Source organism: Equus asinus, chromosome 4 (genome assembly GCF_041296235.1).
Source record: "Equus asinus isolate D_3611 breed Donkey chromosome 4, EquAss-T2T_v2, whole genome shotgun sequence".
NCBI lineage: Eukaryota > Metazoa > Chordata > Mammalia > Perissodactyla > Equidae > Equus > Equus asinus.
The window spans coordinates 19989949-20016654 of NC_091793.1; the positions used below are offsets into that span (position 1 = coordinate 19989949).

General features: G+C 59.7%; 2 protein-coding genes across 4 annotated transcripts in view; one reads left to right on the forward strand and one right to left on the reverse strand.

The window, feature by feature from the left end:
• The first annotated feature begins 6517 nt into the window (after window positions 1–6517).
• Window positions 6518–13918, forward strand: SHISA8 (shisa family member 8). 2 transcript variants are annotated; one of them, XM_044778825.2, is made up of 4 exons: window positions 6518–7452; window positions 10067–10188; window positions 10967–11113; window positions 11447–13918. In XM_044778825.2, exons 1-4 carry the CDS (start codon window positions 6929–6931, stop codon window positions 11839–11841), a joined length of 1188 nt encoding a protein of 395 aa, XP_044634760.2. In that variant the 5' UTR covers window positions 6518–6928; the 3' UTR covers window positions 11842–13918. The 2 variants fall into 2 exon arrangements, with proteins under 2 accessions (XP_044634760.2, XP_070362907.1); XM_070506806.1 differs by having other exon boundaries at window positions 6663–7452; window positions 11270–13918.
• Window positions 13919–15303: 1385 nt separating this feature from the next.
• The window catches only part of SREBF2 (sterol regulatory element binding transcription factor 2), a 58052-nt gene continuing 46649 nt past the window's right edge, over window positions 15304–26706 (reverse strand). For both annotated transcript variants that reach the window (XM_070506804.1, XM_070506805.1), the window contains 7 exons: window positions 25776–25893; window positions 25047–25156; window positions 23688–23820; window positions 21001–21169; window positions 18527–18712; window positions 16990–17101; window positions 15304–16456 (listed from right to left, as the gene is read on the reverse strand). In XM_070506804.1, coding sequence (XP_070362905.1) covers window positions 16236–16456; window positions 16990–17101; window positions 18527–18712; window positions 21001–21169; window positions 23688–23820; window positions 25047–25156; window positions 25776–25893 — 1049 coding nt within the window. In that variant the 3' untranslated portion in view covers window positions 15304–16235. The remainder of the gene's footprint in view (window positions 16457–16989; window positions 17102–18526; window positions 18713–21000; window positions 21170–23687; window positions 23821–25046; window positions 25157–25775; window positions 25894–26706) is intronic.

The following is a 26706-nucleotide window of genomic DNA, read 5'->3' on the forward strand; positions in this document are numbered from 1 at the left end:
TTTTGGTGAGTTTTGTCTTGTTTTCAAATACTTCACATACAAGGTTTTCAGCATTTGTAAAGTTTTCCACTTGAGGGTTTGGTTATTTTTGGTTTTTACTATTGTGACTGAGACAGTAGGGCCTCCACGTACGTAAATCTTTGCCTGAGTCTGTTTCCCAGAAGATGAGTCATTGCAACCAAAGGCCTTGACCTTTTTTGAGGTCCCTGTTGGTCAAATTACTTTTCTGAAACTCTGGCCCGGTTCACCTCCACGAGCAGGGGTTATATGGCCCATCTTGCAGATAGGAAGAACGAGGCCCAGAGAAGGGAAGGGATCTGGCCCAAGATGCGAAAAGCAGTGATGGATCTGGGAGAGATCCAGACTCCTGCCCCTGCCCTGGGCGCCTGTCCAGAAGGTCTTTGACCCAGCTGCCCTCCTTGGGAGTGGCCAGCGCCAGGGGTTGTCTCCAGGCTTTCCTCCTTGTCTTCATCACTACTCAGAGATTTCTCTCCCGATTTGGTCTCTTTTTGCAATAAGAGGGAGCCAAGCTAGACTCTGGAAGAACTGCTTTTTGGGGTAGGAACTCGGGGAAGCAGTTCCCCCTCCCCCTGGCCTGTGTTTCTGGCCAGTTTTTCCTAAAAGAGGGTCTGGTTTCCCCAAGGTCCCCAGGGCCCTGGCAGGTGGAGGCGGGGCTGGCTGAAGTCTCAGTTCCTCCTGGGGCTTCCTGCAGGCCCTTTTCACTTCCTGTCCCTCTGCCCCAGGCTCCAGGTTCAGGGTGGGGGTGGGCAGGCCCAGCTGGTGAGGCCAGGGAGGAAGGACCTGACCCCTTACCTCCCTCTGTCTCAGCAAGGACGGCCCCACACAGTCCTTGCCTTTAGAAGCTGCTGGCATCTCTCCGAGCCTGTCTCCCCATCTTCAAAATGGAGCCTGAGGGGCAACCAGCTGTCCCAGATTGAAGAGGTCATGTGGCAACTAGGGTCTCCACCCAGGAGTGCCTCCACCTCCTTCCTTCCTGGGGACCCAGACACTCCCTGCCCAGAGCTCGCAGCCCTCAGGTATTCCCCCTGGAAGTGAGTTTCCCAGAGCTGGTCTGAGGCTCCAGTCTCAGCAGTTACCACCTCTAGCCCTCATCCATTTACTGCCCCATCGGTCACCCCAGATCCTTGACATGCCTGCTCTGTGCCAGGGCCATGCTGGACAGAGCCAGGCTCTGCTGGCCATAGTCCAGTGAGAGAGACAGAGTGGGACACAATAAGAGGACAGAGTGATCCTTGCCAGGGCCGAGGAGTGCCCCGAGCAGCTGGGGGGACCAATCCAGCATCCAGGGAGTACTTGGAGAGCAGGAGGTATGCCCCAAGTCCTGCCCGGTTTTCTGCTGGAATGGAGCAGAGAAAGGGCACTCCTGGCCCAGGGAACTGGCTACAAAGTTGCAGAGGAGAGGGGCAGGAAGATCACGAAGCAGGAGGAAGGGGCAGGGGCTGGAGAGCTGGGCACCACGGCCTCTGAGTGCCAGGCAAGGCTATCATTACCTTCCCTGTGCCTGTGCCTGCCCCGTGACACATAGGAGCACCTACCCTCCAGGCACCCAGTGCTCACCCTTCCCTGTCCCCTCTGAGAAGCCACCAGACCTCTCTGGCACTCCCCTGGGCACAGGGTGGGAGGTCACTCTCATTTGCCCTGTTGTGGATGACTCCTGCCGAAAAATTCTTCCTCTCCCAGAGCTGAAATCTGACCGCTCTCCAGTCTGTGCCGCTCCCCGGCTGCCCGGTCCTGACTCGGGGCAGGGAGTGGGGGCGGGAGGGGGGGGGGTAGGAACAACTGCCCAGGGCCACGCGGAGTGTCGGGGAGGAGCCGGGGCACACAGATGTAGCGTTCCTGGCCCCTGCTCTTTCCCGGGATTCTGCAACGAGGGGACGCTGCCCATGGGACTCTTCAGGGGTCCCGGGGCCCAGAGGGCCTCTGAGCATCTCCTCACTCCCTGAGCTGCAGAGATCTGGGGTCCAGGCCCGGCCGTCCTGCCCGCATCCAGAACAGTGCCAGCGACCCGCCGAGGCAGGCGAAAGTCTGTCTCCGCGGCTCCTGCGGTCAGCCCCGCCGGTGGCACCTTGACCGCCGGCTGACGGGCGCCGGGAGGCGGGGCTGCGGGCCGGGGGGTGGGGCCGGGGCGAGGGGCGCGGCCGGGCGGGGTCAAGGAGCCGCCTTAGGGGCCCCAAGCCTCAGGGTTGCAGGAAAGAGGCGGGGCCGGAGGCAAGTGGAAGAGATGGGTTCAAGGCCGAGGGGCGAAGAAAAAGGGAGGTGCCGGTGAGCCGCGGGACTAAGATCCACGGCGCACTCTTCAAACTCTGGGTCTCCGCGCTCAGGCGGGTCCCTGACCGCAGGCGCGTCCCCAGCCAGGAGGGGCCCGGACGCAGGGCATGGCCCTGACTCTGGGGCAAGGTCGGGGTGCGCGCAGGAAGCCTCTCCCGGGACTCTGGGCTGGAGCTGACCTCCGAGTTGTGTCCCCGGAACGGATGGGCTTGTGGGGCAGGCGGGCCGGTCCCGACTGGACGCGCTGGTCGGCCGCCGCCGAGCCCAGTCCTCTCTGGGTCTGTCCCCCGCGGCGGACCTAGCGGGCGGCTCCGGAAGGCACGTTCTCTACGGCCTCTGGAGGGTCCTGAAGGGGGAGACTATTAGGGGTAAATAGGGCAGAGGGATTAGCTATGACGTCTGGAGTGGGAGTCCCCGAGGCAGGGGAGGGGAGGCCCGGGGACAGGGTGCGTGGGGAATTGGCCGGGAGGCTGAGCCCGAACTCCCAGCACCCCCCTCCCCCCATTCCGCCTCTCCCTCGCGACCTCAGGAGCCCGGGCGCCCCCTCCTTCCCACAGGCAGCTGGAGCCTGAGTCACGAGCTGCCTTTCAGGGAGACAAAGGAGCCGTGGGTCCTCCCCTCCAGACCCCCTCCCGGTCCTGACGTCGCATCTGCGCCAGCAGGGAGTCCATAGTCCCCTGGAGTCTCTGCTTCTTGGGTAACCCTCCATCATGGAGGAAGCGGAAGCAAAATGGGCTTGGGAATGAGGCCTTCGAGGCTGGTGGATGGCGCCGCAGGGGCCATCGCCATCTTCTCAGCACGGGGTTGGGGGGGGGGGTGTGGGGGGGAGCTGCCCACGAGGCTGCATGTACCTGGGTGTTTTTCCGTGGGGGGCCCATCAGCTTGTCCCTGCAACCCATCTTGCAGATGAGAAAACTGAGGCATAGAAAGGTTGAATGGCCCTATTAGAGCGGGAATTCCATCCCATGTTAGTCTGGCTTCAAAATGAAGAACAAGTAGGAACTCTCCGTGTGAGAGGCTGGAAAGGCATTCTAGGAAGCAGGAACAGCCTGTGGGAAGTCCTGGAGGCTCCTGTAGGAGTCAGGGCTGGGCAGGCATAAGGCAGGAGTTGGGCAGGCATTGGTGTGCTGTCAGGGTGTAGGAACACTTCCCTGGGCTCCGTGCTGGGCTCCTCCAGCTGCTTTCTGTACTGAACTGGCCAGAAGGTAGGTTTGGGGCTCACAGTGCAGGTTCCAGGCCAGGCCCTGGTCCTTCCTGGCTGTGTGCCAGTCATGGAAAATCATTTCCCCTCTCTGGGTCTAGAGTTTCTAGAAAATCCCAAATCCCCTGGCCCAGGGGTGGGCAAACTGTCACCCACCATCTCAAGTGGGGACTCTGAGGCTGGTCGCAAGCTTTCCCTAATGTCCACGACCTCTCAGGACCCTGAGCCTTGCACAGCAGAGCTGGGCACTAGGAGAGAGCTCAACAGTGAGGGAAGAGCGTGTGTGCCCAGGGGCATCCACACTGACACACTCGTGTACATATGTGCCCACAGCTAGCCCCAGACAAGCACACTCTCGCTCTCATTCGTGTGCACACTCAGACACCCGCACGCTCGAGCTGCCAGCACTCGGAGCTGGGGGTGGGGCGGGTGCCCTTCAGGCAGAGACACGGCTCCTTTGCCCGCCCCACGGGGCTTGCTGCAGATGCCAGGGGATATTTTAAGCCTGGATCAATGGATGATTTTGGTGACAAAGGCTTGAGGGGGCAGGCAGAGGAGACAAGGGGCAGGTGCTCCGGTGCCTAGCTGCGGAGAGAGAACCCACAGTCCAGGGAAGGCGGCCTGGGCAAAGGGGTCCCTCCTCCGCTGGGCTGCTCCATCTCAATCCCCTTTCACAGCACCTGGCTGGGCACCTGGGGAGCAATGTCAGCTGAATGGATGGTCAGATCCCAGGGCTCAGCCAGTTAACCACAATCTGTCTTTGCAATTGCCCTTTTCGCCTCCCCCCTACCACCCCCAACAAGGCTGTGTATTCATAGGAGAAGGCATTGAGTGCCTGGCAGAGACCTGGTAGATGTGTGCGTCTACGGATGCTGGCTGACCGCTGAAGCAGACTGAGATGAGGAGGAAGCCATAGGTGTGGGGAGGAGCTGGGAGTTGGACATCAGTCCCTGGGGGGTGAGGGGGCTGGAATCCATCTCATTGGACAAATGGATATATAAACATAAGTGTATATATATATAGGCAGGACCCGATGGGAGTCAACATGAGAGGGCAGCTGAGCAGAACACCCAATGATGCCAGGACAGTGGGGCAAGAGAAGGGCCCAGGGAGGGGGTGAAATCCAGGGGAGAGCATTGAGAGACTTGCTCTGGACCCAATAGTGTCACCCTAACTGGGAAGAGGCCACAGTCCTCACAGGGCAGAGACAAGCTTCTGTAAACCTAATGCCCAGCAGGGGGGTAAGAAAGGGGGGAGAAGTGACCCCCCTCAGAGCTTGGTAACCTGGAAGGCAGCTTGGCAGTGTGAGGTGGGGGCATTGACACAAACCAGATAGTTCGTGCCAGGAATTCTATTCCCAGGAATCCCCTCTAAGGAAGCAGAAAAGGATGCACCAGAAAATATAGCTACAAAGTTCTAAGCAGAATAAGAGACTGAAAGTTTGACAGCAGAAAGTAAACTAGAAACCAGTTACAAAACAGTCTGTAAAGTGTGACACAGTTGAGCCTCAGCTGTCCCTGGTGATGGGATTAAAGCAATTTCATCTCAGTCTTTTGCTCATCTATTTTCTTTTTCTCTAAAATTGTGATAAAGTCTTTTAATGGGGTGAGGTCTACTGGATCCGAGGCTGTTTATGGGTGGATGGGGGGGCAGGCTGTCTTTGGCCAGGCACAGGATTCACCCTGAGGGGGAGGGCCTTGCAGGAAGGTCACCACTTCCTGTCTCAGCCCACTAATACCTGAAATCAGCCTGTCAGCCCCTCATCCCGGCAACAGAAAGACTTGATCCTCCTTTAAATGTAAATCCTTCTCCTTCTTCCTGCCTCCACCTCCTCCGTTTTTATAAGCTGATCCCTGTCGCTGAGTGAAGGGAAGATGCAAAGGGGAGCAGGAAGGACCCTAGGAGCCCAAATTCTTCATCTCATAAAAACTAGAGACTAGAGTCACTTCATTCATTCCTTCAGCAGATATGGAGAAGCCTGCGCCGTGTGGGGACACGCAGGGTGAACTGGACGCCCAGTCCTTGCCTTCCTGGTGTTCCCATCCGGACAGTGGGAGGTACCATATTGACCTCTGCTTCCTGGAAGGGGCGATTATGAATCTGCTCCCCAGGATGAGTTTTTGACGTTATGACGAGAAATTGAGGCAGAGAGAAGCAAGGCGCCGCGGCCCGGCCACATTTTCCAGTTACACCCAATTTAGAGAACAAGATGGAGCCACGCTCCAGGCCAGGTCCAGGTTCCATGCCCGCCCCCCAGTCTCCTTGACCCTGGGCTAGAGAACGAACCCAAAGGTCCTGCGCGGTGGCCATCTGCCAACGGCCCCGCCCCCAGGCCCGGCCCCGCCCTCCCCATCGCAGACTGGGCTAGCCCAATCCCCTTCACCTCACCGGAGGGGCCGAGAGATCCCGGGAGGGCGCCCGCCAGGCCATGCCCATCGCTGTAGCGGTGGCGACACCCCCAGACCCCAGTCCGGCGTCCAGGAGGTTCTGGGACCAGGGCGCGCGCCCCGGGGTTAACGCTGCGCCCCAGGCAGCACGGAGAGAACTCATACTTGGCCCTCTGCGGCGGCTCCGTAGGAGGTTTCCTTCCCATTTGACAGGCGGGAAAATCGAGGCGCCAAGAGGGGAAAGGGTCTGCCTCACGTCACACCTCTGCCTCGATCAGAATTGATGGAGGGGACGCGAAGGAGGTGGTGCTGGGGCAGCAATGAGCCCCCGGAGCGGCTCTGTCCCCTCTGTGCGCACCTGTAAAACAGGGGCGCGCCGGTGGCGGGCCCGAGGTCCGAAGTAACAGTCCCGAGGGCCGGGAGCTGAACCCCCTGGAGCGCCTGGTTCCGAGGAATGTTTTTGGGCGGCTTTCGGGGAGGGTCCCCGGTGGGGCGCCCCAGCCGCGCGGGCCCCGCGGCGCCCCTGCCCTCCCCTCGCGGCCGCCGCGCTCCTCCCCCGGCTCTGCCTCGCGCCCGCCCGCCCTCCTCCCTCGCTCCCTCCCTCCCGCGCCCGCCCGAGCCCGCGCGGAGCCCGAGCCGCAGCCAGAGCGCGGGCAGCGCGGAGCGGGCGGCGGGAAGACCTCAGTGTCAGGCGGCCCGCCGCCCCCGCTAGGCCCGGGACCCGCACACCCGCCGGGCCGGGGACAGGCCGGGGACGGCGCGCAGTTGAAGACCCGCCGCACGGCCCGCGGGAGTCTCAGTGCGCGGACGGGCCGGCTCGGGTCCGAGGGGAGCCCCGGCCGAGGACGTGCCCACCGGAGGTGCGGCCCCCCGAGCTCCCGGCCGAGCCCACCTGGGGCTGGGGTGCTCGGAGGAGGCTGACGGCCGAGAAGGCGTCCGCCGGGGGCGAGCGCGATCCCGGAGAGCGCGGAGGAGCCGGCCGGAGCCCGGGCGGGAGGGAGCCTCGGCGCGCCGCCATGCGCGGGGCGCTGTAGCCGAAGGCGCGGGCCCGATGGAGCGGGCCGGGGCGCGGGGGCTGCGGGTCGGCCGAGGCCCGCCGGGGCTCCAGCTAGCGCTCGGGCTGGCGCTGCTGCTGGCGCGGCCGCCGTCGGGCCGCGCGGGGGCCCCCGAGGCACAGGAACCCGCAGCACCCGGGACAGAGGCCCCGGCCGGGGGCGACCGCTGCCGCGGCTACTACGACGTGATGGGCCAGTGGGACCCGCCCTTCAACTGCAGCTCGGGCGCCTACAGCTTCTGCTGCGGCACGTGCGGCTACCGCTTCTGCTGCCACGACGGGCCGCGGCGCCTCGACCAGAGCCGCTGCTCCAACTACGACACGCCGGCCTGGGTGCAGACCGGCCGGCCGCCCGCGCGCGCCCGCGACACCGCCGCGCCCCGGGACCCCAGCCGCGAGCGCAGCCACACGGCCGTCTACGCGGTGTGCGGTGTCGCAGCGCTGCTCGTGCTGGCCGGCATCGGGGCGCGCCTGGGCCTGGAGAGGGCGCACAGCCCGCGCGCGCGGCGCACCGTGACCAGGTGAGCGCGCGCCAGCCCGGGCCAGGAGCCGGGATCCCCGCCCGCCCAGCCTGGACGGCCCTGCTGCCAGCTGGGCGTCCCCTCGCGACCCTTCATCCTTCCGGCCTCTCTGGAAACTCTGGTCCCCTCAGCAGGGTCCTCCTCCTGGTGTTTCCTCCCTGTCTCTGTCTCCACATCTGTGTCCCCACCCCCACCCCCCACTTCACGGAGCGCGACAGCTGATACCTCCGTGTCTCCCCTTGACCTTCCGGCGGAGCAGGCAGGGAGGGCTGATCGTCCCCGGCCAGAAGGCACAAGGTCTGCGCGCGGGAGAGGGGGCCTGGGGCCGGCCCCACCAGCGCGGAGTGAGGGGTGTGGGCTGACAGAGTGTTGGCGTCTTGGGCGGAAGGGAAGGGGCCTTTATTATAGCTCTGGGCTCTCTCCCCTCGGGCTTCTCTCCCCTTTTCCCTCCCTCCTTCCAGCTCCCTCCGCACCCCCCATAGCTGTGACTCAGGCCTGACCTTCTTTCCCTCAGGCCTCCCCCCCAACCCCACTCAGTAACCCCAGGCGGAGGTCAGGGTCTCCCCCCGCGCAGAAAGGGTGCGGAGGGCGCAGATTCGCTGCTGCTGAGGACAGGACAGGTGCCGGCTGAGTTCTGAGCATCGTGTGAAGTGAGCTCTACAGGACCCAGGGTCCCTTCCTTAGCTGGGATGGGGATTCGGATTCTGTGTCCTGACCTTGGAGCTCTTACTCACACCCCCACACCCCTATGCCCCAGCCCACCTCTGTGCCCTGCGGCCTGCGCCCTCCTCACTCACCCAGGTTCGGGCCCCCTTGGCCATGTGGGCTGCTGACACAGTGTGCGACAGGCTGGTACTTAGAAGTCATGATAGAGAGAAGTGCCCATGCCTGGGTGGGCAGGTGAATGCTTCCCCCTCCTAGACCTCAGGGGCAGGTGAGGAGGGTTTCCTGGGCACTCCACAGGGCTCTTGCCCGCCCCCTGCCACCTAGCCCCTCCCCCGGACTCTGTAGGGCAGAGCTGGGGCTGGAACCCGGGCCTCAGCTCCTACACTGCCTCTGCAACATGGAGGCTGTCAGCCTGGGTGCTGGATGCTTCAGCCTGGGTGCTGGATGCTGCAGAGGCAGGGCCCAGGTCTCCTGGGCTTGGAGTCCCTCATTTTGGGTGAGGGGGAGAGGACAGGTCATGTCCTTGACCAGGATGGGGCAGCAGGAGCTGAGGGCCATGATGGTGTAGAGGAGGCGACTGGGGCAGCGTAGCCGACATATTCACCTGGAACCCACTTCATCCGCAGGGCACAGAGAAGCAGGTCTGGTTATGCCTGAGGAAGAGCTGCCCCACCCCTGATGTGCTGTGTGGCCTGGGACAGTCCCTTCCCCTCTCTGGGCTTTAGGTTCCCATGTGCCCTGATTTCCTTTTCTCCTCTGGGGAGACCTGGAGCCCCACTCGAGCTCATGTATGAGTGTATTCTGAACCCCTGCCCTCCTCCAAAATCTCACCTTTAATTCTGCCATGTCGGGGTTGATGGGCAGGGAAGGCTTCTCCGAGGGCTCGGAGGGGAGATGGAGTCTGTCCCTGGAGAAATTCTGCGCAAAGGCCCAGAGACATGGAAATTACTCAGGTGTTTGGGAGAGCTGACTGGTGGATGCTTCCAGAGATGAGACCACAGGAGTGGACAGCTGAGGAGTGGGCAGGACACAGAGGTCAGCTCAGATGGGCACTAGGAGGCTTTGAGCCTGCCACACTGCAGCCAAACTGCGCCCACGCCAAGTGTGTCCCACCTCCAGTGTCCTTCTTCATGACCCAGCCATTTGAGGCCCTGGCCCCAGAAGGAGGGTCAGACCGAGCTAGGAGAGAATCACAGGTTTGGGGCACTGAAGGCAGCTGGGCTGAAGGCCGGGCCCGGCTGTCTGTGGGGAAGGCTCAGTCAGATGCTGTCACAGCTGAGTGGGGACTGGGTGTCCTGGTACCCGGGGAGGCGGCTGCCCAAGGTCACACAGCCTTTGGTGCCAGCCTGCTACTAGGGGATCTCCTGGCTCTCTCCTCCCCTCATCTGTCTGTCCTCCATACCTGTGCTGGTAGCAACGTCCCAGGACCTGGTAGAAGCCCCTGCTGCAGGAGGGGACTTAGGTAGGCAGAAAAAGAAGGCTTCCTGGAGGAGGAGGGATTCTGGTGGAGGTTGAAGAGTGAGCAGGAGTTCTACGGGAGGAAAGGATGTTGTCAGCAGAGAGAGCAGCACGAGCCAAGTCCAGGAGCCTGATAGGCTCACAGAGCTTGTGTTGGAGAGGAGGCTCCACTCGGAGGGTCTGGGAGAGTGGGCTCCAGCAGGGGAGAGGCGGGGAGCCTTTGGAAAACAAGGTGGCCCTGGTTACATGCGACCCCATTAGAGTTTCCTGATCTGTTCTGGGAAATGGCTGTGTTGGGGCCACAGGTTGTGCCTGGCAGGAGAAACTAGCTGTGTCAGATCAATCACAGGGCAGAAGGGAGGCCCAGAGAAGGTGAAAGAGCTGCACGCAGGGAGACAGTGCTGGCTGGGCTGGCCTTTGATGGGCAGGGCCTGGCAGACAGGAGAGCAGGGGACTGCGAGGCCTGCTTCTCACCATTCTCTCCCCGCAGGACACTGACAGAACTTCTGAAGCAGCCGGGCCCCCAGGAGCCACTGCCTCCACCTCTGGGGAGCTGTGTCCAGGTGCAGATGGGCGATGGCCTCCCCGCGGGCTCCCCCCACAACGGCACAGGTGAGTGGGCTGCTGGGCAGGCATTTGTCATCTACAGCACAGGGCCCCCCTCGGCTGCCTCAGGCCTGGGAGCCGGGAAAGGGGTGTGCGGAGGGGTAAGAGTCGGTCACCTCGGCTCGGGAGTGGAGCCTGTTTCCCAGATGGAAATGAGCTGCCCACCTCTGCAGGTGTGTGAGCAGGGGCTGGGCTAGCAGGTCAGCCCCCTTGGTGGAGAGGGACCCTCCTAGGGATCCTGCAACCTCTAGCCTCAGGAACTTCGTGAGGAAATTTCCAGATTCAGGGATCCCTGGCTGAGGCTGTGGGTCTAGGCTCTGGCTTGGTGCCCTGGGGTCTGCCTGGCCTCCTGTAGGTCTTTTCTTCCAAGTGGGCGCCTCATTCTTGGCCTCTCACTGGCCAGGCGGACTTGACAGCATCCCTCACTCCCCCATCCTAATCTGAGGATTAGAATCCTCAGACACTCCCTCCATCTCCGCGGAGGGCAGGGCCTGGGTCAAGGGCCTGGTTGGAGCCAAACATTCTGGCAAGTTCTCATCCAGTAAGTTAGCACCCACTCAGGGCTGGCTGCCACTATCCCTGTGATTCCGAGCCAGGCCCTGTCCCGGGCGCTGGCGATTCCGCCGTGAAGACCGCTTCTGCTCTCAGTCTCCGCCAAAGAGCCATCCCACAAGCTCCCATGGAACTGCCGTTGGGGAGGCAGCTGCGAAGAGGTGGTTGTGCAGGTGCAGTGTCCTCGGGTCAGCGGCCGAGTCTCACTTTACTTGTCCCCTCCCCGCTCCAGACAAAAAACGCCCCAACAACGCGCCGCTAGGGCCGGCGACCCCCGGACCCCCGCGCGGCCCCCGGCTGCAAGGCGGCGGCAACAGGACACTGCAGCCCGACTACGCCAAGTACGCCACCCTCAAGGCCGCGGCGCTCAAGGCCGCAGGTGAGTGGCCGGGTTTGTACCTGGAGCGCCGGGTCCACTGCACCCCAGATATCCGAGTTCCTAGATTGCAAAGCTCCGGTGTCCCAGTTCGGAGTTACAAAGTTCCCAGCCTGGCGGGTCAGCGGCTCCAGGCAGTTTCTGTACCGCCCCTTGCAGCCAACCAGCTCCCACGCCTCGGCCGTACCCCACGTCTGACCGGCGCCCGGCTGGGACGCCACCGCGCAGCCAGAGCGCCGGGCGCGGAAAGCTGGGTCTCCCGCGGCCTGGCCCCGCCCCGCCCCCGCCTCCCACGGTCTGGCCCCGCCCCGACTCGCCCTGCCCTGTCGCCCGCAGAGGCCTCCCCGCAGGACTTCTACCAGCGGTTCCCCGCGACCGAGCCCGCCCCAGTGACCCTCCCGGCGCGGGCCCCGCGGCCTCCTGAGGACTTGCCGGCGCTGCTCAACGCCTGCCCCTGGGCCCCGCCGGGCTACGCGCCCCCCGCCGGTGCCGCCCCGTCGGGCCACTACAAGGCCTGGACCGCCGGCCGCCCGGCTCGGCTCGCCCCCCGCGGCCACCTGGCGGCTCAGGCCTCCCCCGCGCCCCGGCGGCCCAGCCATGCGCCCCGGCGCCAGTTCAGCGTGGAGAAGCTGCCCGAGGCCTTCAGCCCGCAGCCTCCCGGCCTTTACAGCAGCGCGAGCCGCGGACCCCGACATCTGAGCACCAACAGCAAAGCGGAGGTCACCGTGTGAAGACGGGGCCGCTGGTTCTCCTGAGGCATCGCATCGCCAGGAGCCTTCGTCTACCCGGAGTCGCCATCGGCCCGGTCCAGGGACGAGGCCACGGGGAGGGGCGCCGACCAGAGGCCGGCCCTTCCACCTGCCCAAACTGGACTGCGGGCTTTGGAGCCTGCAGGGCTAAGAAGGGGCCTACTGGGTAAGGCCAGTGGTTCTGTCCTGGGGGTCCCAGGGCCAGGGTTCCTCGTGTAAATAAACCCTTTCCTGTGGCTCCCACCCCAGAGAATAAAGGCGCCCCAGCTTGGCTCTGAGAGGCGCTGATGGCGGAGGCATTGGTCATTGACTGGACAGACGGCAGTGTGGGCAGAGAGCACAGCATGTGCAAGAGCAGAGGACTGCTCCCGGGAGCCGCTAGGCCTGTTCTGGAAGCCAGGGGGAAGTGGCTGGAGAGGGTGATGGGGCTGAATGCCAGGCTTAATGTGCATAGCAGTGGGAGGCCTGGGAGAGGGGGCAGTTAGGCTCCAGCCATCTCTAGGCTCAGGCACAGGGGAGGGGGTCCGTAGCCCTCCAGAGGGTCCATGCCCCTTACTGGAGGTGAGCCCCCTCCAGGTGGTCACCAGCTCTACAGCTTGAGTTGGCTTGAGCCTGGCTGCTCCTCATAGACATAGTCTGGCCCTGAGCCGGCCCCTGGTCTGCAGGCCACTTGGCCAGCTTGGTCCAGGGCCACCCCCCTAATGGGTGTGGGCAGTGGGCCGGGCAGACAGCTGGCGCTCAGGATGGGGGAGCCTCCTCCCAGTAGATGCTCTGGGGGAAAAGGGGATGGGGATGCTGGACCCAGAGCCTTGGCAGTGCCCCCACCAGGGTGCACACCACACATGCTTGGCACTACCAGCTCACCCGCTTCCTGCCAGGCAGGCTCCCAGGGCATTGCCAGCAGCCTGCATGCATCAAGTTCCTCTGTGCCAGGTACTGATGGGGAGGTTGAGGCCTGGGCTGTGCCTCTCCTTGTGACCTCAACAAAGCCACCCAATTGGGCCTCAGTTGCCCTCCTGTGTACCCTAGGCGTGGTATACTCTTTTAATAACAATGGTCACCATTTGTTGCTGCTTTTCTTCATTTAATCCTCACAAAAGCCCCAGCAGTGTGTAGCTTTACAAATGAGGACCCTAAAGTTTTGAGACCTAAGGAACTTGCCAAGGTCACCCAGCTGACTTCAGTTTAGGACTGTGTATTCTGCCACCACTGTGACACCGATGGTGCAGTGGCAGTTGGGAGAGAAGGGAAGGTTATGAACATGTGTGTTGGCACAGGGGCCCCTGCTCCCAGGGTGCAGGCAGTATCAGACATTCCTCCTGCCTGCCAGGCTGCCCCGAGGCCCCCAAACTCACCAGCTCTTCACCTGTAGGAGGGTCCACTTCCCTGAAGGCTGTTGAGGAAACCAAGGCCCAGAAGCCCTGGTCCTGCCTGCAGTGATCGTCCCCATGGTTTGTAGGGGAGACAGCCCTCACACCCTCAACCCAGGGTGGGGGAGGGGTGCCCCCAGGGTCTATCCCGCAGCTGTGTAGAGCCGGGGGAGGGGGGTGGGTGCTGAGTCATGGAGCCTGCCGAGACACACAATAGGATCAGATTCCTGGGTACATCGGCCACCCACAGCCACCCTCCCTGGTGATGCAGGCCCTGGCTGGGATGTGCCAGGAGGTGGGGGCAACCTCTCTGTTCATTCTCACTCCCAAGGGTCCTGGATCTCCATCCCAGGGGGCCAGACTGAGGCCATGGGCATTGCCTCCACTGGGAAATCTGCTGTAATCACTGTGGACAGGGACCAGCTGCAGCTGGGTCCCTCCTGGCTGCTCTGGCTCTTGGGACAATGTGGCCTGCTGTGGCTGCCCTTGAAAGGGAGTGGCTCAGATGCCCAGGGGGCAGGCCCATTTCTCAGCCCAGGCTCATTCCCACATGGCACTCCTGAGCACCTGTCCACAAGGCCCGGCACCCTCCCATCCGCACCACTGCCTGTGATCTTGCCCCTCACCAGCCTCACAAGGCACTTACTGTAAACTGGCACATAAATGAATCATTAACCGGCCAATAAACCTATGGGATTATAATCAAAGGCAGGGATTGTCATCCCCCTTCTGCACATGTGGCAGTGGAGGCCGAGGCGACGTCCTATCCAGGGTGTCCCAGCTGGGAAGTCCAGGAGCTGGACGTGGATGTGACTTTGGGGCCAGTGAGCCCCCTCAGCGGCTCCCTGCCTCCAGGGAGGATGGGGAAACTAAGGGGCGGTCTACTCAATAGGCAGGAAGTTGATCTCTGAGGGTGAACTCAGAAGGGCTTAGCACCACAAATCCCAGAGAACTGCCTCTGTCAGCCAAACGACCAGCTCTACGTACTGGATACAGTGACCTCTGACCCCAGCAGCAGCATGGAAAGCCCTTTTATCCCAGGCCCTGTCCCAGCCCCGCAGAGTGTGCTAGGCATCTGGCACTGGAAGGAAGGGGCCAGGCTGCAAGGGCGGGCAGGATCCTAGTGAAGCCTCTTGGGGGCCTCTCAGCAGGCAGGGAAGGGCTGTCCTCAGTCCCCAACCCAGTGGAGGCCAAGCCGTGCAGCCACCCGGCAAGTCACCACAGCAGTCACACTACAGACCCTCACACACCTCATGCTGGGTGGCACCAATCTGTGTTTATTGAATATCCTATGTCCAGGACACGGTAAATGATTCCACATCAAGGAAGCCATAGGTGTGTATCCCCCTTTTCAGTGAAAACCCACCCCCTCCCACCCCTAAACAATGATGAGAAAAGGCACAGTATATACACATGACACAAGGGCTGGCTCACCTGGCAGTGGGCAGGGGCCGTAAATTCCAGTGAGGGGGAGGGGCATGAGAAAGTGAGGGAAGTAGATGCTGTGTTTCGCCTGGCATTAGGCATCAGGGGAGCCCCTGATGTGTACACCCCAGTCTGTGCAGGTTTGGGGGGGCCCTGCCCACTCTCTGCCCCAACCAGCCTGAGGGGGTGAGAAGCACAGGGAGAGAGGGAGGGCAGCCCCTTTGTCTCCCAGCAGGCTCTGGGGTCCCAGGTAGTCCTCAGCCCCAGGAGAAATGGCCTCAGGGGAAGCACCGAGCCAGGGGATCCAGAAAACTGGCACCACTTTTCCTCCCAGGACCCCCATCAAGGCAGGGGACCTCTTTCCTAGTGCCTACCTTGGGCAACCCTGTGCCCACCCTAAAAGGGGCCTGTCAGTGGGGAGGGGTTGGGAGCCAGTCCCTGCCATTCTGGCTTACTTTCAGGTCAACAATTAGGGATAAAAATAGACTATGGAAGTAGGAGTTGGTGTGGGCGGGAACTGAGGACCCACACTGAAGGCCCCTGGTCCCCAGTCCCAGTGGGTGGCTTCATCTCTCCCAGCCCCCTGGGACTACCCTGAGCTTAGGCTCACATCCCGGGGGGGGCAGGAGAGTGGGAAGGAACAGGACAATTAAATAAGATACCATTTATTTTTTAAAAAATTAAAAAATAATGCCGACATTATTTCATCCATCCCCAGGCCTGCCCCCTGCCTCCCACCCGCGTCCCCAGGGCTGGGCTCCCTCCTTCCCTAGCTGTCCTGTGTAATAAAGAAAAAACAATGCACTGGCTTTGTCAGGCGCAGGGGAGGGGACACAGACCCAGGAAGAGAAATAAAGATGCCACAGCAACTTAGCCCAGCAGCACGGCAAACCCGAGCACACTGATATAAAACATTCGTATAAAAAGGAGGGGAGGGCGCATGCTGGGCACAGTGCCAAGGGCAAAGCGCTCTGGTGCCCAGAGACCGATGTCCCTCAGCGGGAAAGCCTGATAAAAAACGAGGAAGCAGGAAAGGGGGGAGAGACGTCCAGAGGAGAGAAAACCTTGGGAGGGCTGGAGGCAGAGGCCGGGCAGCTCGGCAGCTCCCCCTGCTGCTTTCAAGTCAGGGTACCCCCAGTTCCTGCCCTGCCCTGCTCTCCTCTCTCAGGCCCACCAGGCCCTAGACCATGGGCATCTATCCAAGCACTTTAAGGGGCTCTGCCCAGGGGCCCACTGGCATGAGGTGGTCCAAAAGCTCGGCAGGTGACAGCTCAGAAGATAAGGCTCATGCCACGGCTCCCAGAGTGAAGAGGGAGAGAGAGACGAAGAGACAGGGGGAGTGAGGGAGAGACTGACAGACAGAGGGAGGACAGAGAGAAAGACTGAGAGATAGAAGAAGGAGGGGGAGAGACACAGAGAGAGAGGGAGGCGAGAGGGAGAGGGAGAGACAGAGGGAGGAGGGAAAGAGAGACTAAGAGGCAGTGGGAGGAGGGAGGGAGAAAGTGAGAGTCAGAGGGAGGCGGGTGGGAGAGACTGAGAGACAGAGGGAGGCAGTGGGCTGAGGCGAGCAGAGCCCGGTGGTCAGGAGGCGGCGATGGCAGTGCCACCCCCCAGCTTGACAATCATCTGCTGGCAGTCGTTGCAGGAGCGCCGGTCGCCGACCTTCTCCAGGGTACGGGCTGCCTCGGCCAGCAGCACGGCACGCTGGCCCGGGGAGGAGAGGAAGGAGAGGGGAAGGTGGCGGCAAGCCAGCAGGATGGCGGTGGCCCGCTCTCGCTGGCCGGGCCAGGCGTCCACCTCTCCTGTGGGAAGGATGAGATACAGGTAGGAACTAGCCACGGAGAGCCCACTAGGATGCAGGCGCTGTTGCAGGGGCTTGGTGTGGACTCATTTATTTAATCCTCACACCCACCCAGGGAGGTGGGCTCTAACGTCAGCCCTAGTTCACAGATGAGAGGAGATGAACTTGGCTGGCATCACAAGCCTATCACTCTGTGATGGGGTCTGAGATGCAGTCTGCCTCTGGGGCCCATGCTTCTACCCCGGCTCCTGCAGTGGGACAGCCTCAGCCCTCTCCTCCCCACTCCTGAGGCTAGACCCACAACAACTTGACCAACGTCCACCCCTAGCCTCACAGTGCCTTCATGGATGCTCCCCAGCAACCCACCAGATGAGGCCTTGGATGTCTTTTATTCTCACACCCTCTGAGAACACTGCAGCTGTGGTCACACGCTACGGCTGCTCTTAAACTGGGGTTTAAGTGCTGGGCTGGGCTCCTCCCCTGCTCAGGCCAGGCCCCCACCAGGCCTTTGAGCTGGAGTGCTGGTTGACTCACCGTGCTTGGTGTTCTGAGCAGTGCGCCGCCGCAAGCTGTGCTCCAGCAGCTGGTGGGTGCGGGTGGGGCTGGCTCCTGCCATCAGGCGCACAGTGGCTTCATGCAGGAACACCTGGGGAGGTGCAGGCAGGACGCACTCAAGCCCTGGGTCCTCACCGTCGGTGCCCCAGGAGGCACGTCTCCCTGCGGCATCTCGTCTGCACCTGACGACACCCCTCTTCCTCTCCACACTACCCTGCCCTGCTCACCCCTTGAAAACGACCTCTGTCTCCTCACTCTGACCCCCGATACAAGCCAGAAACCTGGGTGAGCGGCAGGGTAGTGTGGAGCCCAGCACAGGCCAGCTGGTGGGGACAGAAGCAAGACAGCGAGCTGAGCAGGAAAGAGGCAGAGGGCTGCGTTCCTCTGCTGGTGAAGAGGAGAGCGCCAACCCGCCCTCTGGGGTGGGAGGACAAGTACCTGGGTGAAGCCTCAAGTCCTGGGAGCTGCTAGGTGAGAGTCAGCAGCTCTTTTGTAAATATGAGTCACTAGGGGGAGAGGGGCCAGGCCCGGGTCTCGAATTTCTTAAAATCTCAAGTTTCTTTTATCCCTTAATATCTCAGGCTGTGGGGAGGGTCTCAGTGCCACCGAAGAGTTCCAGCAGGGGACGGGCAGGATGGAAATGGTGTTTCAAGAGGCCTTTGATGCCTGTGCCCTGAGCAGACAGAGGGCTACCAAGCCTTGGGGCATACTTCCTCTTTTCCACAGTGAGGGGTGGTTCTCTGATGATTATGTTTGGTCTGCTGTGTCTGTCCTGGCTCGCTGCAAACAGTGGCCACAGTGTAACCCTGTGAGGGTCCCCATAGCACTGCAGAGTGAGGGCAGCCTCACTCTGAGCCCTTCTTTTTCATGCCCTTCCAAACACAGCCCTTCCCCCTCAATGACACTTCTGGGTTCCTCACTTGAGTTTTTGGAAAGTAATTCAGGCAAAAATATGTCAATTATATCACTCTAATTAGCATTAAAAGTAAAACAAAGAAGGAAATGATGTGAGTCTAGTAAGCCAAGTTATACAACTACCCTCAGAGACTCATCTCAGATCCTGTGGCCTTTGCCAAGGGGATGTTATGCAGAGAGTCAGGCAGCAGAACTGAAACCCCCAATGGCTCAGAAAAAGGATTAAATGCAGTTCCAGGGAGATTCTGCCACTCTGACGCCAGTTATGAAAGCCAGAGTGGAGCTCCCTTGTGTCCTCCCCGCCCTACTCCACCAGGAGCCCCTCCTTGCTCCCTCAGAGCCTGTCCTAACCCGGCGTTTGTCTGATGAAGTGGATCTGTGCTGGCCTCTCTGTAGGCCATGTAGCCTGCTCACCACCACGCTCCAGGGCGGGGCACATGGCAGGTCCTCAACTACTATGAGCTGAACAAAGGGACACATGCACCAGCCCACTGATTGACAGGTCACCCAGCTGACCCAGAGGGCCAGCTCCACAACCCCACACTGGTGCCGGGCCCTGGGACCTCAATCTGCCCTCCCCTGGCAGCCGGCTGGCCCTCACCTTGCGGTAGGCTGGGCGGAAGCTGTGCGCTAGCCTACGCAGGCTGCCCAGGTCCCGCTGGAAGCCAGCCAGCTCAGTGCCCGATGCTTGGTAGGTCTCACCCAGGGCCTGGCTGGCTCCTGCCTGCTTTTGCCAGAGGGCTGTCCGCAGCGACAGTAGCAGGTCACAGGTCAGCAGCTGGACCACCTGTGGGATGAGCCACAAAGGAGGAGTCAGGTGACGGGCGCATTGCTGGGGCAGGGGTCTCAGTACCTACTGGACCCTCTCCAGCCCAACACTCGGGAGCCCCGGGAGAAAGTGGAGGGCAGTTGAGGCGGCCTGGAAAACACTGCACAGGGAGCAGGAGAACAGCCGAAGGGCAAACTGAGGCTCACGGCATCCAGTCCTTTCCATGGCCCCAAGTGGGAGACCTGTTCTCCCCATTCTGCAGGTGAGGAAGCCGAAGTTCGGAGAGGGACAGAGCTTGTGTGGGTACAAAAGTGGTAGGGGCAGGAATAAACCTTTGTGGGTCTGCCAGGGTCTGCCAGTGTCTGCCATGGGTTCCTCCCACCTCATGGGAGCCCCACCATGGCTGGCCTGAAGACTGATACCCGAAAGGTACCAAGGCCCTGCCCCTCCAGTGGAATCAAGAAGCCTGCAGTGGCAGCATAGCCTGGAGATGGGGGAAGGAGAGGAGAGGAGGGAGGCTGGGCTCACTTAACAGACGGCAGCCAAGGCTCGGCCCAAGTGGCCTCTGGGGCGGGGGAGACAGGAGCCCAAGAAGGCAGGACTGCAGAGCAGTTAATGCTCGGGTTTAGACCCACTGACCTGGATCAATCGTGCTTTTGTCACTGACTAGCTATACAACCCTGGCACATAACTGAACCTCTCTGAGCCTCATTTTCCTCATCCACAAAATGGGTACCAAGGGCTCTTGTGAGCGTTACATGAGAGCACTGGGTGTGGGCACTATGCCTGGCCCTCAGACACATTCAGTCAACACTGGCCACTATTAGGCACGGATGCCCCACCAGAATGGACCTCACTCTGCACAACACCCATGAGGCTGGGCCGCCTACCTGGCTCCCGAGGCCCAGGGGAACCAGGCAGCATTGAGAGTGAGGAGACAGCCGAGTCCTTTCTGAGATGAGTCACATGTGGCCCTCAGGATCAGACCAACTCCCCCAGGCCATTCCTCATCTCATCCAGCGTGGCTTTCCCCTTCTGCAGGGTGCTGGAACTGGGGAGGTCCCAGTGCTACCCCAGACCCCATCCTGGACCCTGCCCTGGGCCTGCTCGGTGCCCTGACCCTTGGCCACACTGTTTTCTGGCTGCTGACAGCCTCAAGGGGACAGGGATGAGGTCCCCTACCCCCCTCAAATAAAACTGGGCAGTTCTAAGTGGTGAGCCCTGGGGGTACCCCTTTGGGTAGGGGGGAGCAGCCTCGGGCTGGATTGTGCCCTCTGAAGGTCATCAGGCTCCACGAGGTCCCCCTTTTCTAGGCCCACTCTCCCACACAGAACTGCCACCCAGGAATCCCAGCCCCAAGGATGCCCGCAGTCTCTCTCTTGTTCCCCTGACTCAGCTGAGACTGTTCTCTCATGAAGAGAAATACTACGAGAGACCAGCAGAGGAAAGGCACAAAGTGAGAGGCGGCCCCCACAGGCCTTTGCTTTTGGGCCCTTTCTGCACATAGTGTCCTAGGTTCACCTGTGTCCAGGGCCACTGATGACCTTTAGCCAGAAGTGCCAGCCTAGTCACCTGGGACCAAACCCCAGTGAGGGGCTCAGAGTCTGACCCTCCAGGATATACCTCGCCCTCCATTTCTGGAGTGAAACCATGCTCCTCTCAGGTGAGCAGACAACACTGCCCTTCCAGTTGCATGCATCCCACCTCTCCCCTCTCCTAGGATGGCCATGCTTTGTACCAACAGTGACAGGAGAGCCCTCTAACAAGACATGGGTGGGTAGTCTCTCGAGGGCCGGGCAGGCCTCTGTGATGCACTGTGGAAACATTGCATGGGTACCGCCAGAACATGCAATGCAACTACAATGCACCACAGCTGCCCACCAGGAGGTGTGCAGCCAGCCACGGAGGCACCCAGGGCAGCCAGTCGGCTCAGGGACTGTGTGGGTGAGGGGGCAGAGGCCCACTCCAAGGCTGGCCTGCAGGGGCCTGGGGAGTCATGCAAGCTGCCTGGAGCAAATGCAGAGCCCTGGCCAGCTGCGGCTCACCTGGGCTGACACAGAGCCGAGGGCCAGCAGGATCTGGGAGTCAGGGAGCCCAGGAAAGGTATAGGTGGAAACACACTTGCCCCGAGAACTAAAAAGGGAGCCCACCTGGGCTAGCAGGCTACATTCTGGGGAAGGGGGCTGCTAGCCTGGTTTCTGTCTCTCAGGCAGCCTCACAGGCTGGATAAGTTCAAGGCGGGCTGGAGTGTTCTTACCCACCAGAGCTGAGCACCTCCCTGAGGAGCCAGGTAAGCCCCGACTCACGTGGTTGAGGGCGGGGTCGCAGGTGGCCCCGCTGACATTGAGGCTGCTCCACAGGTGGCTGCTGGCCCTCTCACAGTGGCAGAAGGAACTCTGCTGCCCATCTGCCTTCCCAGAGAGTGAGGCGTGTATGGCTCTGCAGGTGTGGAAGACAGCCTTCACCAGGGGGCTCCTGGGTGGTGAGAGGCAGGAGGTCAGTGAGTGTCACCTGGGTAGCATGGCCAGTAACCACCAAACCCCAGACCGCCATGACATGTGGGTCTGTCGACTCAAATGCTGCCATAATGGTTCCAGGTCCCCAGTTCTAGATCTGAAATGCTGGCATTGAGTGAGGGTGGTCCCTCTACTCCTAAAGGACTTCCTTCATTCCAGGATTCCCAGGGACAAGTCCCTACCCACAGGCGATCACTCTCCAGTGAGGGAGTTGGATAATAAAGGCATCAAACACTGAATATGCAATGCCAGGCAGGGCAAGCGCCAGGAAGAAAAGTCAATCAGAGGAAGGGGGTGACATTTTATAAAGGATAGTCAAGGATGAGCTCTCTGGAAAGGTGACACTTGGGTAGAGACCTGAGGGAACTAGGGGAGCGAGCCATGTAGATTTCTATGGAGGAGGGCTCCAGGCAGAGGAGCAGCATGTGCAAGGGCCCTGGGTGTCTGAGGCATGTGAGAATATCCAGGAGCCAGAGAGGGTGGAGAGAAGGAAGTGAGGGGAGTGAGGGAAAGCAATCTGCAGAGTCAATCATGGCCGCGCAAGGCCCTTCCCAGTCTAGCCACGGCCCAGCTCTTCTGACCTGGCTCCAGGCAAGTGAAGCTCATGCCCTCTACCCTTCCCACTCCTGTGCCTCTGCTGACACTGGCGCCTTTACCTGAAATATACTTTCTCACTCATCTCCTGAGACTTGTTCCACCACTGGGCCCCTGGTCCACCTTCTCCTGTCCTGCCCACTCCATTTCCTGCCCCTATAAGCATCCTCTGCTGCCCACTGGGTCAGGCCCTTTGTACCCACCTCTGCTCCCCCAACACCAAATCTTGGTTTTTTGGGCCTCCCTCCCTCACCAGACGCTGTATGAACTCTTGGAGGCTGATCTACCTCTGGCCCAGAACCCCTCCTAGTGAAACTGAAGAAATGCACTGGCTGCTTCATGGAAGGTACGGCTGGCCTGGCAAAGGAATTGGCAATAGCCCCCTCCACCCCCAAGACGAGCATCTGAACAGGACGGGCCACTGCCTACTTGCTTATGGCCATAACTTGTTAGCTTGTTCACTGCAGCCTCCCAGAGCCTAGAATGCAGCTGGCACCAAGTAGGCCCTCAGTTATGTATTTGCTGAATAAATGATACAATCATGGAAGGGCTGCAGGAGACCCCAGGATGGGGCGTGTGGCCAAGAGGAAGGGATTAGAGACCCAGGATCAACCACCAGGACTACCACTAAGAAGCCATCTAAGACAGTCATTCAAACAATCTGTACCTCAATTTCTTCATCTATTGAGCGGCCACAATACTACCTGCTGCTACTTGTGGTGACATAAAGTTGGCTCCATTATTTGCACCTATTCTCTAAGGGGCCATTCCCCCAGAAGCTGGTGTTAAGCTCTCTGGGGAAACTTAGTCCGTTTTCACAGAGCAGAGGGGAGAGAAGGTGGGAAGGCTGGGGTTAGGGGAGGGTTCCCACAACATCATTATCCCTGAAGAGCAAAGGGACCCCAGGGTGATGATATTCAGGGGGACGGAATGCCTGCTGAGGGTCTTAGCTGTATGCCAGGGCTCTGTTGCTTAGAAGTGGGGTGACTTTAGACAGCTCACCCATCGAGCCTCGGTTTCCTCAGGCGCATTGGCTGGGAGACAACACACAGGATGGAGTGGAACACCGAGCTGGATGCAGGGTGGGTGCTCACTAGTCAGGGCGCTTAAGAATGGGTTACTTAAATGAAACTGGGGTGTCAGACCTACTTTAGGGAACCTACCCAGACCCACTTTTCTCAGCTCCCTCCTGCTCTTCTGGTTAAGAGTCTGCTTGACAGGAAATCCTACAGCCTTGGCACTGAGGGAGGACCGTGTGGGGCCTTTTTGCCTTGGAGCATTTTAAAGTTTCTCTCGAGTGGCAGAAGATGTCAGGGACACTCAGATCTAGTCAGACACAGCTAAGGTGTCAGCAGGCAGGGTCTGCCTGTCACTACAGGCCAAAGGCCCGCAGGCATGAGTCCCCAAAGAGGAATGTCAAAAGCTCTCTGGTTATGCCTTATGCCTTGTGCTAAAAGTCCTTTTAATGATATGGCCGACGGGGGGAACTGGCGACAACGCTGGCACATGAGCGAAGGTTCCTCGGGCCCTCACAAACCCTGTGCTGGCTTGTCACTACCACCATGAGCTTCCGAAGAGGCCACCCAAACCACTCTCCCTCCCCAATAGCCTGTGGCCCCACGGAGGCTGTGGGAAGAGGCCCTGGAAGCTGGGACGACACATAGAAAGATGTGCCCGCCAAGCTAGGTTTCTCTGTGGTGCCCTCTTCCTCCCTCACTTGATCTGTCTACCATGCAGTCCCTAGCCTACCTGACCCTACACCCCGATGGCCCCCCAGGTCCAAACCTGCTCCTTCCTGCTAACCCAGACAAGCGAGCCTGGCACACTGGCTTTTGAGATTCCCCTGGAAAGAAGCAAGTAAGTGATCAAGGAGGCCTACGCACTCTGTCACTTCCAGGGCCTTGGGGATACGCTCGACTTCAGTAAAATGAGCGCGCACAGCTGCGTCGTCTCCCTGGAGCCAGCTGATGGCCATAGTGATTGCAGATGTCCACCACCGACAGATGACGTCTGGACCTGGAGGGAGCAATACCAAACATTACTTACAGGAACCAGACCTGTGGCACTCAGCCTGACTGGCTGCACCTAGTTCCCACATGGCACAGGCCACCTTTACCTTCCGGGCACAGGCTAGGGGCCTCTGGGATGCCCTCTCACATTGCTGGTGGAAGCACCAACCAGCACAATCCCTCAGCAATACGTATCAAGTGCCTTAAAAACGTTCACTCCTCTTAACCTAAGAGTCCCATTTTTGGCAAACTATCACAAAGAAATTGGCCTACCTAGAGAAAAAAAATTTAACAAAGATGTCCACTGTAGTATTATTTTTAAGTAAAAAGCCGGAAACAACCTAAACTTCCAATAGCCATGAAAAATGGTGTTTCCAAAGTCTCTGTAGTAATAGGCTCCTGTTAGAATCTTTTAAGTCTTTTCCTCTCTGAGGTTTAGTTTTCACAGCTGCAAAATTATACTAGTGACCTTGCAATGCCAGTGGGATGGACGTATAAGATAAAAGGCCCAAGAGTGCATTCTTTTCTAAATTCTGAAATAAAGACTGGCCGTGAGATCAGTGGTCATGATGGGGTGGCTGTTTTTCTGGATCCTTCCCTCTGTAAGGAGACTGGCCAGACAGAAGCTTGACACTCCCTTTCTACCAGCTGCCTTAGAAGCTTGAGGGGTGGCAGCTGATGTGCCATCACCCTGATGGCAGTTCAGGGATAGAAGAAAAGAATGTACTCCTGTCAATTCAGTCAGTGGGTTGCGCTGTGTCACCCAAGGCAGTGGGCAGCTGGAGCAGTACAGACACCCAGATAAAGGTCTCTTCAGCACTGTGTCGGGTCCAAGATCAGCCTCGGGGGTTGCTCCGAGGCACAACCTAGAGGAAGGGGCACTGTGCATCTGAAAGGTGGGCCCCTACTTGCCTCCAGCGCCTGGAACATTTGCCCCCATTCTGAGCATTTGGGAAGGTTGCTGACTTGCCCCACCAGCCAGGGCCCAAAGAAGACATTCACTCACTTACCATCCCACTTCTAGGAGAATCATTATTTCCTGTCCCTAGAAAGCTGCCTAGCAGGGGCTAACTATGGGTCAGGGCTGTGGGGGAGCCATACATACAAACCTCAGATCCAGAGAAGATTCTCGAGTGTACACTCATAACTAACCCTGGTCCCTGGGACAAAAGAGCTGTGAAGCACTGGATGAAGAAACCTGAGGCCCGTGGAGCCGCCCTGCAAGATACTTACCAAGGGCTGACTTGAGCACAGAGCTGCTGGAGAAAGGAGGGGTCACAATCCCCACAGAGTCCACAAAAGAATTAAGTAATTTTAGGTACTCCAAAGCACTGGAGAATTCACTAGAAAGAGAAGAAAAGGTCCCATATACATCAAAATGTACACAAGGATCACACTCACGGCCTGGCTGTCCAGCCTTCTAGCTCTAAGAGCCAATGGACACTTCTGGTCCCTTCTTCCCCATCATGCCAGGCATCTCCTAAGCCCTGCCCCCGACACCATTCACACTTTCCACAGGCCTTCCTTCTCACGTTTCTGACACTCTTCCCACTGCCAGGAGAGCCAGCTATTCTCTTTCATCCTTGGCCCCGACACCTGACTCTTCCCCTCAAAGCCCAATTCAAATGTCGTCTCCTCGCAGAAGTTTTCTGATCTCCCAAGCAGAACTGCCCTCCCCTCCCTACTGGGGTGCACTCCAGTCAGGACCTGGGCCTTGTATAAGAAAGACTTTGGCACCTGTCTGCCTCTCGGGTCTTAATCTGTGAAGGAAAGACTGTGCTACTGGGGTGCCCAATAACTATGTCAGAGCTCACACAGGGCTCTCATAAGGCTGCTGGGTTTGAGAAATAAATACGAGGGACCATTCAATTTCCCTGCAGACCCTACACTGGGCTTGTTTCACAGCTGCCCTTGAACTTCCTGAGCAGACGGCCCAAGGCGAGGGTGTCCTGGGGATGTTACCAGCTCTCTTCTTCCTGATCTCCACCCTTCTTCTTGGCCTGAGGTTTCACCAAGGACTCCACAGCTTGCTCCAGCAGGTTCTTGCAGAAGGCCTGGTGAACCTGGGCAATGGGGTCAGCTGAAGAAGAGAAAGGCCAGGACAAGTGTTAAATGGGTCTTACTTATAAGCCCATTTTTGTCTTTATAGAGAAAATGGAGAGTGGATAGAGGAACCCAGGGAATAGCTGTCTCCTCTGAACAGGTAACAACTCCCATTTCTCAACCAAACCTCAGAACTACCTTGTTAAAAGGTCGGAAGGTGGGGGCAGGGGTGGGGAAGGTGGTCAGCCCCAGACTGCAGAGCCCAAGACCACCTGTGGTTCTGGACTGGTCCAGTGGGGGGGAGTGTGTGTTGTGGGGGCTGTGGGTCGGGGGGGAGGTTGCTGTGTCTCCTGGCACGGAGCTCAGTATTTCCATTCAAGGTTGGGAACTGTAAGGTGGTGGCCACAAGCCTTGCCAGAAAACGGAAAATGGAGAGCTCCTCCAAGTCTCAGAGGCTGCCTCTTCCCCTGTGGCTCAGGAAGACAGCCAGCTGAGGAGAAAGAAAGGGTGGCTGCTGCCTTGACATGACAAGGAAGACCCTGCTCCTGTTCTCCACAGCATTTTCATGGGTCTTGAGGTCAGTGATGGTCTGGTTGAGCTGATTAAACAAGGGGCCCTGAAATGCTTATGACAGCTGACTGTCACTGACAAGTCCCCACTGGCAGGCCCAAAGCAAGGCATCACGAGCCCCTTCCCTCCCCTTACACGCACAGATGTGGGCCTCAGTCTGACAAGGACAAGGAGCCAGGACACTTAGCCAGGGCATGAACACATTCTGGGCAACAAGGCCTAGAATCAGAGCCTGCAAGAGGTGAGAGAGCCAGTCATAGTCTACGGTGTAGACAAAGCA